Genomic DNA, 17,172 nt, shown 5'->3' on the forward strand with positions numbered 1-17,172 from the left:
AAGACAACAGGCAACAAAGGATAGTGATCATTAAGAGATGAGAAACAAATGAGGTGAGCTCTACTACCGCCCCAGCTTAGTGCCATGAGTGAGTTTCCAGCCCATAGCACAAAGAGGGGAAAGTGAGGTAGAACCTGACTAACTCCCTGGGTTGAGGAATCTGAGCTGAAAGTCTGGGGAGACCAAGACAGCTACAGTTCATCGGACAAAGTACCAGAGAAGAGAGAGCCATAGAGGGAGAGAACTCCAGAGATCTGCAGAGAGTCTCTCTCAAATATTCAGCAGAGAACTAATGGCATATGTTTGAGGAAACTACCCCAGACCAGGGAAAGAACCATCTGAACGGATTAGAGGGAACAGTGTTGGGTACTCACACAAGGCTAGGAGCTGTCACTGTTCCCACTAGGCAGACCACAGAAAACTCCGAATTCATAGGCAGAGTACACAGAAAAGTCTTATCTCAGTGGTGAGGAATAATCAGCCATAGACTGAGCATTGCTCCAGACAAGGCTAAAAAATCATAAATGCAAGACCTAGTGGAATTAATCTAATTAATCCAAGTAACTCAACTGCATCACAGAACAAAGTTCAAGAAGATTTATAAGGATACAAAAATGTCTTATACCCAATAGGGTAAAATTCACAACTTTTTGCATCCAAAGATTACCAGGCATGCAAAGAGGAAAGAAAACAAAACCCACAATGAGAATACCCAATCGACAGAAGCCAACACATAACTGACACAGAAGTTATAATTAGCAGAACAAAACATTAAAATGTTTTAAAACATTAAACATGAAAATGTTTAATTAAACATTAAATTTAAAAAATTAAAATATTTACTAAAGTACATTCCAAATGTTCAAAATGACAACCAGAGACATGAAAGGTATTAAAAATCATGTAAATCAAACTTCTAGAGATGAAAACTACAATATCTAAGATGAAAAATACACTAGATGGGACTAATGACAGAATAGACATTGCAAAAAAAAAGATTAGTGAAATTAAAGGCATGAAAATAGAAACTATCCAAAATAAAACAGATTTAAGGGACTCCCCTGGTGGTCCAGTGGTTAAGACTCCCATGCTTTCACTGCAGGGGGCACAGCTTCAATCTCTGGTCGGGGAACTAAGATCCGGCATACTGCGCAGCAGGGCCAAAAAAACAAACAAAAAAACCCAAGGGGCTTCCCTGGTGGCGCAGGGGTTGAGAGTCCGCCTGCCGATGCAGGGGACGCGGGTTCGTGACCCGGTCCAGGAAGATCCCACATGCCGCGGAGTGGCTGGGCCCATGAGCCATGGCTGCTGAGCCTGCGCGTCTGGAGCCTGTGTTCCACGACGGGAGAGACCACAACAGTGAGAGGCCTGTGAACCTCAAAAAAAAAAAAAAAAAAAAAAAAAAACCAAAGAAAGATTAAAGAAAAAAAAACACAGAAAAAAATAAAAAGAACACTGATGAGCTGGGGTTAACTTCCAGTAATCTAAAAATGGGTAACTAGATTCCTCAAAGGAGAAAACAAGAGAAAAAAAAATTGGAAGAAATAATGGCTGAAAACTTTCCAAACTTGATGAAAACTATAAACCCATGCATGGAACTAGGAAGTTCAACAAACCCCAAGCACAAGTATCATGAGGAAAACCACATCAACACACAACATAATCAAATCGCTCTAAACCAATATGAAAGAGAAAAGTCTTAAAAGCAGCCAGAGAAGAAAAAGATATTATGCATAAAAGAACAAAGATAGGCTAACATACAATTCCTCATCAGAAACAATACAAGTAATAAGACAAAGGGTAACATCTTTAAAGTACTGAAAGCAAAAAGCTGTTAACCTAGAATTCTGCACATAGCAAAAATCTTTTGAAAATCAAGGCAAAATAAAAATGTTTTCAGACATACAAAAGCTGAAATATTTCATCACCAGAAGACCCACACTGCAAGAAATATTAAAATTCCTTCAGGCGGAGGAAAATTGTACAGATAAAAATATGGATCTACATAAAGGAATGAAGAGCACTAGAAATGTAAATATATAAGATTTTTTTCTCTACTTTTTACTTCTCTTTAAGAGATAATTAACTATTTAAACAAAAATAATAACAATGTATTACAAGGTTATAGTCATATGTAAAAGTAAAATGCACAACAACGATAGCATAAAGGAGAGAAATGGAAGCATACTTTTGTAAAGTTCTTATACTACACATGAAATAGTACAATATCATTTGAATGCACCATGTAATAATTTAAAGATGTATACTATAAACCCTAAAATAACAAAACAAAGAGCTATAGCTAATAAGCCAACAAATGTGATAAAAATGGATTCATTTAAAAATACTCAATCCAAAAGAAGGCAGAAAAGCAGGAAACTTCCATTTTCCCAAAGACTAAATGGGACCAACAGACTACCAACAGCAAGAGGAAAGACCCAAACCTAACAAAATCAATAAACACATTAAATGTAAACAGTCTAATCACAAGATTATCAGTTTGAATAAAAAAGACCCAACTATTTTTGCCAAAAAGAAATGTATGTTATCAACACAACATTTTAATCAACCATACTTCAATAAAATAAATTTAAAAAAAAGAAAGAAATGCATGTTAAATACTAAGACACAAATAGGTTAAAAGTAAAAGAATGGAAGTATATATGTATACACTATGGTAACATTAATTAGAAGAAAGCTGAAGTGACTATTTTACTATCAAACAGGAGAATTCAGGGCAGACTATCACCAAGGATATAAACGTTCTTTCATAATGATAAAGTGGTCAATTTATCAAGAGAACATAATAATCAATAATGTTTATGCAACATAAAATATATGAAGCAAAAACTGACAGGACTGCAAGGAAGAAGAGAAAAAGCCACAATTATAGCCAGAGATTTCAAAATCTCTCTCATGCAACAAGAATAAATTCAAAGTAATTATGCTGAGTAAGAGAAGCCAGACAAAAAAGTACATACTGTGTAATTCTATGTATATAATACTTTAGAAAATACAAACGAATCTACAGTGACAGAGCAGTTGCTGCTTAGGGACTGAGAGGGGAGAGGGAGGAACAGAGGGCCAGTTACAGAAAGGCACAAGGGAACTTTTGGGGATGGTAGCTAAGTTTAATATCTTTTTTTTTTTTTTTGCGGTATGCGGGCCTCTCACTGTTGTGGCCTCTCCCGTTGCGGAGCACAGGCTCCGGACGTGCAGGTTCAGCGGCCATGGCTCACGGGCCCAGCCGCTCTGCGGCATGTGGGATCTTCCCGGACCAGGGCACGAACCTGTATCCCCTGCATCGGCAGGTGGACTCTCAACCACTGCGTCACCAGGGAAGCCCTAAGTTTAATATCTTGATTGTGGTGATGACTTCATCAGTGTATATGAACACATGTCAAAACTTATCAACCTATACATTTAAATATGTGTAGATTATTGTTATAGCTCAATAAAGCTGTTTAGGTTGTGATATAAAATCTTCTATTATTCATCAGTCATGCTGCAGCTCCAGAGATGAAACACTGAAAAAGATGGATACAGGACCCTCAATACAGAACTAGCAGTCTTAGCAGAGAAAACAGACACCAAGTGCTAAAGTGTGATAAAGTCTATGAAGAATCAGGTACTGTGGAAAAGTACAAATTCTAGTTTGTATAGATTCTATAGTATAGATTTTTACTAGATAGTCAAGAAAGGAATTTGAGTAACATGTAAACCAAGATGAAAGAACAGAGTATGAGTTAGCTAGGTGAAATATAGGAGGAAAATATATACATTTACTTAATGAAGAGTCTAGGGAAAAAATATAAGATAAATGTCCAGAGGTGGAACTGCTGGCTCAAAGGGCAGTTACAATTTTATACAAAAGGTTTTTTTTTGCTTAGTTCTTTGAAAAAGAAAAAGACAAAGTGACATTTACTGTTTATGTAGCATAGGGGGTTTCAGAACAACTTAATAACATTTAAGACAAGAGAATAAAACTCAAAGCTCCAAGCAATTTGAGACCAGACACCACATCTTCATTCTCACATCCCAATTGGGAAGCTTCACACACCACAGGTGCCCACCAACAGTCTGCTAAATTAACATGAACGCCTTAGGTTGGTTATAAAAGAAATCAAACTGTCAGGAGGAGTAGCTCAATCACACCTCACAATATCTCTAGAAATGGCAGTTTTTAAAAGAATTAACCTCATCATCCTCCTCAAGTAATTAATTCTTAATGAAAGCTCCTCATGTGAACTGTTGCAAAGCCTCCAAGCTGGTCTCCCCATCTCCATTCCCCTCATCTTCCAAACTCAATCTCCACAGAGCCTAGGAGTGAACTATTCAATCCCCAAACCTGCCACTTTCCTTCCACACTTAAAACCCTAAATGGCACCTCATCACCTCCACCTGTGCATCCCAAACAGAATCTAAGACCAACACTGGTGAAATGAGGGGCGAAAAAGAACAACTCAGTTTTTCATAAAGTTAATGTATTCAATTAAGAGGACTATTTATTGTGAGATTTTGCTTCCTGCTTTTTTGGTGTCAAAATATCCTTTTGTTTATGAAAGGGTGGGTGAGTACGTGATAGTTCTTAAGAAACACCTGCACTTAGCAAATTAAAAAGTTGGTAAATCAATGACAGCTGAGCTTTATTAAAAAGTTGGTAAATCAATGACAGCTGAGCTTTATGTTTTATTGTAATTGCCCATGGAAAAGCCTGGGAAACACTGACTCAGAGGATAAAGTCCAAAAGACAAAACGTGCCCTCACCTAAGTCCTCTCATTTTCCCAGTAGATTTTTTGCTCAGGCAATACAGCAATAGTGCCCGGCACACAATCTAATTTTTTTCCCTTTGCTCATGCTTCCCATGAATGGAATGACCTCAACAACAACCTCTCTTCTTCATTCACTCAATGTATTGAGTACCCACTATGCCAAGCACAAGAGAAACACCACTGTATCCAGGGAGCTCACAGTCTAGTGGAGGAAACAGATAGCAAACAAATGTAGAGTTATCGATAAAAACTATAAGTACTGCCTTCCAAAGAATGGAACGAAGGAGCCCAAAATCGAAGGCAGGAAGCCTAGTCAGGAAGGTAGTATAGTTCAGGTAAGAGATAACAAGGACTTGGACAAGGGTAGAAGCATGGAGAAGTCAAGATTTTGAGTTAACTAGATTTGCTGAGAAACAATAGGGGATAAAAGAGAAGAAATACACCAAAGCTGACTCTCGCATGAGCAATTATGTCAACCTGCACTAGTAGTCCCAATTTTTTATGCTTCCCTGGATCTATTATGCCCTTTGGTTTGAGCTTCCCATATTGACTCTAAGCTTGATTATACGACTTGCTTTGGTCAACGGGACAATAGCACACTTACTGCAATCAGAGCTTGAAAAACTCTTCAAGACAAGACTCTTGGAATAACCCTGTGCCAGCATGCTGAAGGATAAGAGACCATCTGAAATCATCTTAAACCAGCCTACAGCCAGAGAAACCCCAAACATATGAGAAAGTACCGTCATGACTAATACCACCTAGCTGACCCGTAGACTTGTAAGCAATAATAACTGCTTACTGTTTTGAGCCACTGAGTTTTGGGGTGGTTTTTTAATGCAAGGCTAACTAACATGGTGGTATCATTCATTTATATGGGGTGGGAGAGAGAAAGGAAGGGAATGAATAGAAACATCAAGCTCATTTTCTCTTACCCTGATCAACTACGTATTCTTTAAAGCTCAACTTAGATATCAACTTCTTTTGGAAGCTTTCCCAGATGTCCCAGGCTGGTTTGGGAAAGATACTGAAACGTTATCAGTATATTTTGTACATATTCCTATCACTGCCTTATTGTCTCATAATTATTTGCTTACACTTTTCTTCCTAACTAGACAACAGCATTTTTATGTTACTGGCTGTGTCATATTCATCTTGATTGTATCAGCATGTAACATAAAACAGGCTCTCAATAGAGATTTCTGAACTTATATAATTTATACGTTACATGAATAAACACTTATTTGATTCTATAAAACTTATTAACTCTAGATTATTTCTCAAAGTGTGATCCACTGACAACATGCACCAGAATCAGCAGGGCTGTGTATTAAAAATGCAATCTTTGAGCTCTTTATCATTAACAAAAATGCCATTCTTTACCTTGTAAAAACAAGGATGAATATTCCCGCCACCTACAGATAAACAAAACAAGTAGTGTAAGTGTGGGTACTAAACCAACTTTTCCTCAGATTTACATTCTCGAGATGTAATCTACGATAGAGTCCTTAATCTGATGGCCCGTAGGTAATTGAAAACGCTAACTGCAATGAAGTTTCTCTTCTAAGAACTGGGTCTCGGCCAGAGGAAACAGAAGCAGAAGGTCCTCCAAAGAGGTGTGACTTCTCAACGCACACGTTTACAGAGGATGCTCCAGGAGGAAAGCCTGCCCTGAGCTCTCTCCGCAGCAGGGGCCAGGCCAGGACCGACAGGCGGGCGGAGCCCAGAAAGCACCCGCATGCAGGACCTCGGAGCACGGGCAGCGGAGCCTAGAGCCGGCCCAGGGTCCCGCTACGGTAGAGCCACTCGAAGGCGGCTCCCTCGGGGGTCGGGGATGGGCATCATTCTCCTGAACCAGCCACTCTGGTCCACCCCTGCCCGGCAGGCCGTGAGGAAGGCCACGGTCGCCTGGCTAGCCGGAGTCAGAAAAGAAGAAAGTGCGGGAAGCGTCGAGTTTCGGAAGCCAAAAGAAGAAAGGAAATGAGTGCTAGGGGGCACCGCCGCTACCCACCTGCGTCAAGCTCCAGCTGGTAACAGGGCAGCGGCTCGAGGGAAAGCTTATAACCCTCGAAGCGGGGATCCAACAGAGGTCTCTTCACCCGCAGGGAGCAATTAGCGGCCACCTCCATCGCCTTCCAGGGGCCTAGCGTGAGAATTAATAAAGTTCGGGTTGAAAGGTCCGCGCTTCACGCGTATTACCGTGGCTGCGAGGCGGCGTGGTTCCCATCCCAGAAAACACTGCGGCGTAACACCCTTTCTGGGTAATGTAGTGCCCACGGGGAAGTTGGTTCTGTTGCATATTGGGATATGTAGTTTTCAGGGAACTTAATGCCAGTACGACAGCAGGATCTGGACTCTCTTACCCAGAGGGCTGAGCAACCAGGAGGCGGCCCGCGCTGGTTAAATTCTCACATTATAGGCAGGGTGGCGAGACCCCGCCCCGGAAATGCGTGTGCTAGCTTTCTGTGTGCTTAGGTGCCCGAGCTACTGAGGGTCTAGGTCCGGGCAGCCGAAGAGTGTGGTAGGTAACGGTCGTCAGCGCAAGGGTCATTTCGTCGCTGGGAAGGGACGGCCCTCGCCCGCGGTGATGGTGGTGAGCTATGCCCGTGGTCCTCAGGGCCGGGACCCGGGCCCAGCCCAGGCTCCTTTCGATGTGCTGTCTTTCGTTAGCTTCCCCGACCCGCGCTCGCGGGCCTGTAGGGCTCTCCGACAGGGCGTGCTACCGGAGTTGGCCTGAAGCCAGTCCTCGCTTTGTTTTCTGGCTCCTCCCCTCCCGCCTCTCCCGCTGTCTCCGCCCTATTCTGTTTTCCCAAAGACTGTCTGAACTGGGAGGGATCCCCTAGCGCCCTTGTTTTACCAGTGAGAAAACTGAGGCCTTTAAGAACTGACTTGTCCAAGGTCACTCTCCGTATTTTGGGGGCCAAGGCAAGATCAAGTTCAGTATTCTGCCAATGGTACGGACTAGACCTTAGTATTATTTTGAAAATGTTAGCCTCCAACTGCAAAAGCAAACATATCCTAGTCCTTTCTCAACCTCTCCTTTTTCCTGTTCTATTAAAAAAAAAAAAATCAACTCTGAAAACTCACTGCCAGCCTTGAGTTTTCATAGAGGCGGCGAGGTGGGGGACAACAAAAGTAGTCTCAAGTTGGTGACAGATAAGTGGAGTAACGTTAGCTTATTCCAAGTTTTACAGTTTATCCTCCCTGTCCTTTTTACACCATTTTGGTTGTCCTTTTTTACTGAAAACTGATAATTTTCTAAGTTAGGAATTAACTTGAGATTTGTTTTCTCCTTAACCCAACCAGCAAGCTTTGATAAAGAGCATATACACACACACATACTTACAGCTAGTTTGGCAGTTGTAATTCTGGGTACATACTAGTGGAAAGTAAAGTAAAGCACTTAAGATCCTTACCCAGGAATTTCATTTTTCACAAACTGTGCTTAATCTTCTATTGATATTTAGGTTATATAGCTTCCCCCAAATTTTGAATGCAGTTAACTAAGATGCAGAAATGATTAGCAGTCAGTTATTATGTGCGGTTAAAGTATTTTGTGGCTTCTGGGGTCACAGTACCTGAGTTCAAGTCCTGCCTCCACCACTTTTCTATCTCGGTGCCTCAGTTTCCTCATCTGTAAAATACAAACTATGTTAATAGTACTTGCATAAAAGAATAAGATCTGGGAATTAAATGAGATTAAAAACTCAGTGCGTTAGCTCAGTTCCAGGCACATAGGTGTTTAATAAATGTTACAGTAATTGTCATTATCCAAAGACTCATTAATAAAGGGTACATGGGGGAAGAAAATTGTAAGGTCATGATCATGACTTCTTGGGATGCAGTAAATAATATTAGGAGTAAGGACCTTGTTAACACATTGTTGAAATTTATCACCCCTTCAGTTGATAGACAGAATGTTAAATGTGTTGAGGTGCTTGAGAGGATTTAGAAGAAAATGCTTTGTAAGTGTTCTATATCTGAAAATACATGTTGATGTTCAGGTTAGCAAGATGAACAAAGATGCGCAGATGAGAGCAGCAATTAACCAAAAGTTGATAGAAACTGGAGAAAGAGAACGGTAAGTAATCGATTGTGTTAATTAATTACATTTAACATCTTTAAATTACAGTTATAAGAATCTAAAAAGTAACAAAACTGATGTCAGTGGAAATAATTACAGAAAATTGAGATTATCAAAAGCAATTCCTAACATCTGTTAAAAATGCTTAGGTCTGTTCAATATTGCAAGATTTGGAGGGAAGTGGATCACGTACAAAGATGAACAGGAAATGACTCTCTCTCAAAAAATGTCTAATCTAATGGAGAAGAAAAATACATACCCAGATAACTACAACTGAAGATAAAATGTTACCCACTTTTTAACAGGGAGACAACATGATGGAACCAGTTTCAGTTACCAAGCCCTCTTAACCTCAGAGCAATGTGTGCTATTCCTACTCTCCGAAACATTCTTCTTCCTTCCCCCCATCTTTAACTAATTCTACCTCATTATCAGGTCTTAATTTAAGTTTCATCTCTTCTAGAAATCTGTTAACTCCCAAATACCTTGTTCCATCATAGTATTTAATCACTGTATTATAATCACCTCCTTTGCTAGTTTGTATCAATAGAATCTGAGTTCCTTGACAGCAGAAATACTACTGTATACCGAGCGTCATGCCTAGCACATAATTGGCCAGTTAAATATTTGAAGAATAAATAGGTTTGGAAGTACAGAGGAGAGTCTAAGGAATCAAAAAAAGCTTCCAGGAGTAGGGTGATAAATTGTATGAGAGAAATATATATAAGGAACAAGAGGGATCTCAGTTCTACCTGGGGATTAAGGTAATCAGTAAAGCTCTCACAAAATAGTAGAAGTGGTACTTCAGCTGGGTAAGAAGGATTAGCAGTTCCCCAGCCCGGTAAAGGAGAAAGGACAGTCTAGGCAGATGGAACCAAATCTGCAAAGTCAAAGAGATTTGTTACAATATGATAATATTCTGGGGAACTGTGCAGTTAAAATGTGAAAGACAGTGGACAGGAGAAATGTGGCTTTTGTGTAATCAGAAATCTTTCCATTAACAATGATAAGAAACTGAACTCAGTAACTGGCTCAGCCAATTTCTGTATAAGATCGTGTGACTCAAAGTCTAGGGCTTGGAGGTGCTTCAGGCACCACTGGGTCCAGGCACTCAAAAACTGTTGCCAAGAACATGTCTGTCTTTCTGTCTCTCATCTCTGCTTTCCTCTCTGTTGGCTTTATTCTCAAGAAGGCACTACCCACAAGGTGGCAGAAATTAGCAGTTCAAAATTTACATCTCTCCAACTGAGACTACCGTTCTAGTAGTTTCAGCAAAGGACCTAGCTAGATTACCATCCTACTTAGGTAATAGGCCATTCATAATCAGCGTTGCCTAGGTCACATTTCCATTGCTAGAGCCCTACCCGGATTTTTTACACCGAGAGTTGTGGAGTGTTTTTACTGTCAAAGAAATGGCAGGAAAATAGGTGGTAGTTTGCAAAAACATCTGTTGTTGACTTTATCCTTGGGTGGTGGGAGTCATTAAAAAATTCTAAGAAGGGGACTGACTAGATCATATTTGCACTTTAGGAATGTTATTTTGGCAGTATGGAGGATAGACTTGAAGGGCTAGAGATAAATTGCAGAAGATGATAGGTTAAAAGTAGAAAACAGCAAAAATGGAAAGGAGAACTTACAGGTTTTTTTTTTTTTTAAAGTAAAATCAACAACCCTTGACATGAGGAATGAGGACGAGGAAAGCCTCTAGAACAGTGCCTTGGGAAACTGAGAGGATAGTATTGCCAATAATGGGTATAGGGTATTATGTATTACTGTTTTTTTATCTGTTTTCATTCATGCAGCTTAAAGTTACTGAGTTTCTACCATATGCCATGTCCTGTTAAGGTGCTGGAGATACAGTAGTGAACAAAATGAAGCCTGTTCTTTTACACAGCTTACATTCTAATGGGAGGAGACAGAAAATACATGTGTAGTATGTCAGATGGTGATGAGTTCTAGAAGAAAAATAAAGTAGAGAATAATCAGGTGTGTTATTTTGGATAAGAAAAAAAAAGTAGGCTTCACTGAGATCAAAAGAATATGAGGGAGTGAGGGGACTCCGAAGAGCCGTGGTCCTGACACAGGAGCTTTCCTGGCATTTTTTTTTCCTTGTGTACCTTGTGGGACCTTAGTTCCCCGACCAGGGCTGGAACCCAGGCTCCAGCAGTGAAAGCGCCAAGTCTTAACCACTGAACAGCCAGGGAGTTCCCTTGCCTGGCATTTTGAGGAACCCATGGAAACTAATAAGACTAAGTCAGCTGGGTGAAGGAGAGAAACAATAAAGTCAGAGGCATTGCTTTGGAGGGGGCAGACCATGCAGGGTCATTTAGGTTGTAGTAAAGACTTGAAATTGTATTCTGAGTAAATTGGGAAGCCACTGGAGGGTTTTGAGCAGTGAGAGGAGAAGGACGTGTACAAGGGAAGTAGCAGGGGGACGAGTTAGGAGGCTTTGGCAACAGTCCAGTCAAGAGAAGATGGTGGGTCTTCCCTGGTGGCGCAGTGGTTGGGAGTCCGCCTGCCAATGCAGGGGACGCAGGTTCGTGCCCCGGTCCGGTAGGATCCCACGTGCCGCAGAGGGGCTGGGCCCGTGAGCCATGGCCGCTGAGCCTGCGCGTCCGGAGCCTGTGCTCCGCGGTGGGAGAGGCCACAGCAGTGAGAGGCCCGCGTACCGCAAAAAAAAAAATAGTAATAAATAAATAAAAATAAAATAAAAATTGCTGAGTGAAGGATGCTGCCAAGGTTTCTAGCCTGAGGATCCGGAAGAATGGAGTTGCCAGTCTGACAAGGAGAACAGCTTGAGATGGAAGAGAAGCAAGAGTTGGGTTTTGTCCCTGTTAGGGTTAAATGACTTAAACATCTAGATGGAAATGTCACATAGTGGATGTTAGGAATACTGAAAAAAGAAGCAGTTTGGTTTGGGACTTGACATGTTTAAGCTGAGAAATGAGGTGATTTAAGTTGAAGACTGAGGTTTTATAAGACTAGGTATTGCAAAAGGATAAAATATTTTATTGCACCCATGATGCCATTAGTTGTAATGCACACCAATATTTTTTTAACCTTTAAGAATAAAGAAAATACTGCCAATTAAATTATGATAGGCATGCCAATTACTGAATTGTTAAAATGTGGGAAAACACAGTCTTAGAATTAATGAAATACCATAGTTAATGTGTAATTTAGAAGGATAATGAGAAAAAGGGAGGGGCAAGTCTATGAGGTTAGATATAGGGGCAATAAGAGAGCTAATGGGTAAGAATTTGTAATTAAAGAATGGATTTTGGAGTTTGAAGATTTCAAAAGTACAGCTGCTTCAAACTCAACTAATACCCTTCTGAAGTTGTACAAAACCCACAATATTCCTGTTGGTGGAGAGAAGTAGAAAGTGTGTAAGAAGGCCAGAGTAGGGTTTCTTAAGAAGAATTGTACCCCATCCACTTCATTGAATTTTACTGATGACGAAAATGAGGCCCAGCATTTAAATGACTTGCATAAGATCAAAGAACTTTTTAGTGGTAGAACCAAGATTAGGCCATGGTTAAAGTTTTATAACTGGAAGGTGGGATTTTTAATTGAACAGTTGAAGCTTTGCTTCAAACATTCCTATCTAAGATATTGTACACTGTTGTAGTTTAATTTGGAAACACTTCTTTTTCAACAGCCTCAAAGAGTTGCTGAGAGCTAAATTAATTGAATGTGGCTGGAAGGATCAGTTGAAGGCACACTGTAAAGGTAATCTGTTTCATTTAGAAGATAAGCTAATTCCATAGCTCTCAACTGTGTTGGTTTGGAATTCATTAGAAAAATTATAGTCAGCATTTTAAGATATATTGAGTGCTCGAGCATAATTTTAAACAAATAGAAAATTGAATCTTGTTGGTAATAGATTACCTCCTCTCAGTGATAATATGTAGACCTATTCCTTAATTTTTAGAAATTTTCTTTGTGTTTCTCTTAAAACAAGTGAGACAAGATTTCCTCTGGCATGGAATATGGAATCCCACCTTTTTTGCTGTGCCTACTCAAAGTGAAATATTAATTATTCCTAGTCTGTTTTTCTTAACACATTGAGCACTTTACGGTTGGCAGACTTACAGGAATTATATTTCCTATCTTTAACAGTGTTATTTTTGAAAAAAATCATCTATAAAAGCTCTTAGAAAATTACATGTATTTTTAAAATTATAAAATGGGAGCTTGTTAAATTGCAATTAGGTATTGATGATTATGCCATTAGATAAATTACACGTGTCACTAAGATAAGCCTTCCTTTCTGGCTCAGCTTTTGGGTATGCTGGAATTCTGGATATTTATAATTAATTCTCGTATTGGTTTCTACAAATGATAATAGAAACTATTTATATCATTAACCGGAAGAAGGCAATGTGCCAAATTAATAAAAGCATAGACTTTGAGGTCATACAGACCTTCACTGGTAAGACTAGAGCTGGATTTCAAGTCGTGTTTGAATGAGTTATTTAATCTTTCAGCCTCACTTGCCTCACCTCTGAGGTGGGAAAAACGCCCAGCCTGTCAGCTTATCGTGAATATTAAATGATGCAAAGCACCCAGCACATAATAGGGGTCCAATAAGTGTAAACTCCTTTCTCCTTCTTTTGGCCCAGCCTAGAGAAGAGAAAGGAGCAAAGGAGTTGTTCTATATTTTAATTTGGGGCTGTGAAATTACAAGTTAGACGTAAATTACGGTTTTTTCCCCTCCATACATTCAAGAGCTGATATGATTATCATGAAATAAGATCTGTGCAGTTGTAAGTTTCCAGTTTTTTATAAATATTAGATTTGAATTTACAGTTCAGATTCATTCTAAGTGTTATAATTATTTGTTTTATGTTTTTGATCTGGTGAATACATACTGTGTTTAAGGTTGAACTAAACCTTCATTAGAAAAGAAAAAAAGAAGTGTCCTCTTTTTTTTTTAAAGACCAGCCTGTACTCTAAAAACATGATCTTAACCCTTCCTCTATGAAAATCTTTCTTACAGATAATGATTTTAAATGATATGATTTGTTTTTTGCTTTTGCATAAGAGGTAATTAAAGAAAAAGGACTAGAACACGTTACTGTTGATGACTTGGTGGCTGAAATCACACCAAAAGGCAGAGGTAAGGAATGAATACAAATTGTGTGAAAGGAAATGTGGGCTAAGACATGATTTTTTTTTTTTCTCTTTTACTGGTGCAGCTTTTCTTTCGTTTTACAAGGAAAAGCACCCTTTCCAAAATTATGTGGGTACTTGCATCTCCTCTTTGGGAAGAGTTATAGTTGCCTCACCAACTTTTGTGCATGGTCTTGAGTAACAAGCAAGTAAGAGGTGTAAAACATTTTTGCACTGTTAAAACAGTACACAAATGTAAGTTGATGTGGTTGTTAGAACAGATCATTTTTAAAATACAGGATTTTGTAGAGGCAAATATTACCTGAAGCTAGGATTTGTAAACTTTAGCCTGATATTTAATAATCAGAGTTTTACACCAGCCCCCGAGTCATTGCTCTCTTTCCTTATTAAAAATAAACAAAAATGTCTTCTTGAATGTCTGATTAAGAATTTGGTAGCTCCATAACTTCATGGTCAGGGTAATTCATATTTAAGACTCACACTTCAACTACCTTCTTAATTTCTCCCTTTAATACCTTGTTTAGAGAAGCCAAAGGAAAGAGAGGAAGTAGTATATTAACAAACTATTAACAAAATATTTATATGTAATAAATATTAAGTCAGGAATTACATCATATAATTAAGTGTAACGAGATTATTTTCATCATTTCATTTGAGGAAGTCAGTGGGGGGAGGGAGAGTTGTATTATAAGTGGAAGCAGGTAAATTAGATGACCCATTAGTTGTTTCCTCACACAGAAATAGTAAAAAGAATTTAAGTGTGAAAAGTAAATGATTTTAAAATTATTACTAGGGAATACTAGTCCCCTGAACTGCTACCATGTGGAAGGAGCTACAACATCTCATGGTCCTTTCCAGCCATCTTTTTAGGGCTGTTTACAGCTAAACAACATGACTTCTTTGGTCAATCATGTCTCAGGAAAAGGAGGGGGAAAAAGCAGCATTTATTGTTCTCCCCATGGATTTATGTTTTAAAATAAATTTCTATAATTTCTTTTTCTACTTCTGTAATTTATGCTTAATCTGTTAACATTTAAGAACTTAATCTGTTAACAGGGTAGAAATCATCCTTTGCTTCTCCTTCAATACTTGTGTGTTGGACAGTTCAGTCCCTTGTAGCTCCCTTGCTAGAGAATGGGCAAAAAAGAAAAGAGAAGTAAAAATAAATATTTTCTTTTATTTTCATGGTGTTCTTTTTATTGTCAAGAGGAGTATTTGTTTTTATTTTTTAAATTAACATACAGTAAAATTGACCCTTTTTTAGTGTCAGTTCTATGAACTTTATACACATGTATAGATTCACTCTAAAAAACTCCCTCAAGCTGTTCCTTCATACTCACACCACATCTGTAACCCCAAGGCAGCTGATCTGTTCTCCATCACCATAATTTTGATTAAAAGTATATTTAACATACATAGTGATCACATTTGCAGTGACTTGAATTAATTATGTAGTCTTTATTTCTAGGCAGGCTTACAGTAAATTTATAAAGAGGAGAACTGTATAGTTAATTTCTTATTGTCATTTTTAGTAGCCAAAAGGGGAAAATAGTGTAGATTTATTTATTGACATTTGATATTAATTTAAATTTCAAAGAGCAGGGCTTTTTTTCCTTTTTTTTTTTTTTGCCATGCCACACAGCTTGCAGGATCTCTGTTTCCCAACCAGGGATTGAACCCAGGCCACACAACAGTGAAAGCCTAGGATCCTAGCCACTAGGCCACCAGAGAACTCCCATTTTCCCATTTTTAGTTTAATATTCTGAGTAGATAATACAGTTACATGGTTCAAAATTTTAAAAATAAGCCTATAACAAATAGAGCTACTGTTGAAGCTTTTGCATCTTTGCTCATTCAAGTATATGCATTTATTTCAATACAGTATTGCCAAATTACCTTCCCCAAAATGTTTTGTCAGTTTATTCTCCCACCAGCTAATATGAGAGGGCCAGTTTTCCCTCAGTCTTGCCAATACATACATTATTGACCTTTGGATTTTAGCCAATCTCATTGGTAAAACATGCTATCTGAATGTGGTTTTAATTTTCATTTCTGTTGTGAGGTTAAACTCCTTTTACATTCAAGAACTATATGCCTCTCCTTTTCCTCATCTCCTTTGCTCATTTTTCTGTAAACCTGCTGATCTTTTTCATATCAAATTGAAGAAATTGTGTAGTAGATTAGCAGTGTTTTCTCAGTTTTTGTTTTTGTTTTGGTTTAATTGGTGATTTTGACCAAGCTTATTAAGTTGTTGCATTTGAATCAAATTCATCAATCTTTTACAGCCTCTGTTTAAAAAAGGCCTTTTCTATTCCTAGTTTAAAGAATTTTCACATATGCAATATATTTTTAGGTATTGGATAATTCATTCAAATAATGAATTGCAAATATACTTTATTTTCTCAAATGTCTTTATTTTTTTTATTGAAGCATAAGGGTTCCTTTTGAAATTATTTTGTTGGTAGTCCTGAATAAAATAGCAAATCTCAAATTGACATATATTAATTGGGATCTTCTTTACTCTTATGTTTTTATTTTTATATTTCAGCCCTGGTACCTGACAGTGTAAAGAAGGAGCTCCTACAAAGAATAAGAACATTCCTTGCTCAGCATGCCAGCCTTTAAGATTGAATTAGATTGTGTTGTTTTGTGGTTTTATTTCTGAAAGTAAAACTTGCCATAAATTAGGAATTGATTTCCCCAAATAAAATCCTTTTTTGTATGATGGTATACAGTTTTCAGTAATGATGTATACAATTGTATTGATTTTTTTCCCTAAATGTGTTATTTTAATAAATATCTCATGAATGAGTTTGAAGTTTCCTTGGATTTTGGAATAAATGGGACTTTATTAATAATTCATCAGATTTGTTAAGAGAAAAAGTCAAGCAGTGAATATAGTTTAAGTGTTAAGTATGTAAATGTTAAGTAAGCAAATCTCTGTAATAACAATTGAGGAGAGGTAAGCAGCCTCTTCTGATTGTTTGGATGTAGTCTATGCCTCTTTTGAATTCCTATAATATTTTATAATATATGTCCCACCTTGTACTACAGATATCTTATTTCTTATTTGTTATAAACGCTGAGGGTTAGGACCGGGTCTTACTCATCTTTATGTGCCTTCCTTATTCCTCAAAGAATTTACCATCTTATTGGAAGAGAGAACATTTGCAAACTGG

General features: G+C 38.4%; 2 protein-coding genes across 4 annotated transcripts in view; one reads left to right on the top strand and one right to left on the bottom strand.

Moving 5' to 3' along the window:
* Positions 1 to 7,021, bottom strand: part of NUDCD1 (NudC domain containing 1) — an 84,943-nt gene extending 77,922 nt beyond the window's left edge. For both annotated transcript variants that reach the window (XM_081258903.1, XM_081258902.1), the window contains exon 1: positions 6,785 to 7,021. In XM_081258903.1, the coding sequence (XP_081115029.1) occupies positions 6,785 to 6,902 (118 nt within the window). In that variant the 5' untranslated portion in view covers positions 6,903 to 7,021. The remainder of the gene's footprint in view (positions 1 to 6,784) is intronic.
* Positions 7,022 to 7,203: 182 nt separating this feature from the next.
* ENY2 (ENY2 transcription and export complex 2 subunit) lies at positions 7,204 to 16,805 on the top strand. 2 transcript variants are annotated; one of them, XM_081258906.1, is made up of 5 exons: positions 7,204 to 7,294; positions 8,778 to 8,854; positions 12,519 to 12,589; positions 13,905 to 13,979; positions 16,542 to 16,805. In XM_081258906.1, the coding sequence occupies exons 2-5, from the start codon at positions 8,787 to 8,789 to the stop codon at positions 16,616 to 16,618; spliced, it is 291 nt and encodes a 96-aa protein (XP_081115032.1). In that variant the 5' UTR covers positions 7,204 to 7,294; positions 8,778 to 8,786; the 3' UTR covers positions 16,619 to 16,805. The 2 variants fall into 2 exon arrangements, with proteins under 2 accessions (XP_081115032.1, XP_081115031.1); XM_081258905.1 differs by having other exon boundaries at positions 7,209 to 7,366.
* Positions 16,806 to 17,172: the final 367 nt, after the last annotated feature.

The sequence above is a fragment of the Mesoplodon bidens genome, assembly GCF_964165515.1.
Source record: "Mesoplodon bidens genome assembly, chromosome: 16".
Lineage (NCBI taxonomy): Eukaryota > Metazoa > Chordata > Mammalia > Artiodactyla > Ziphiidae > Mesoplodon > Mesoplodon bidens.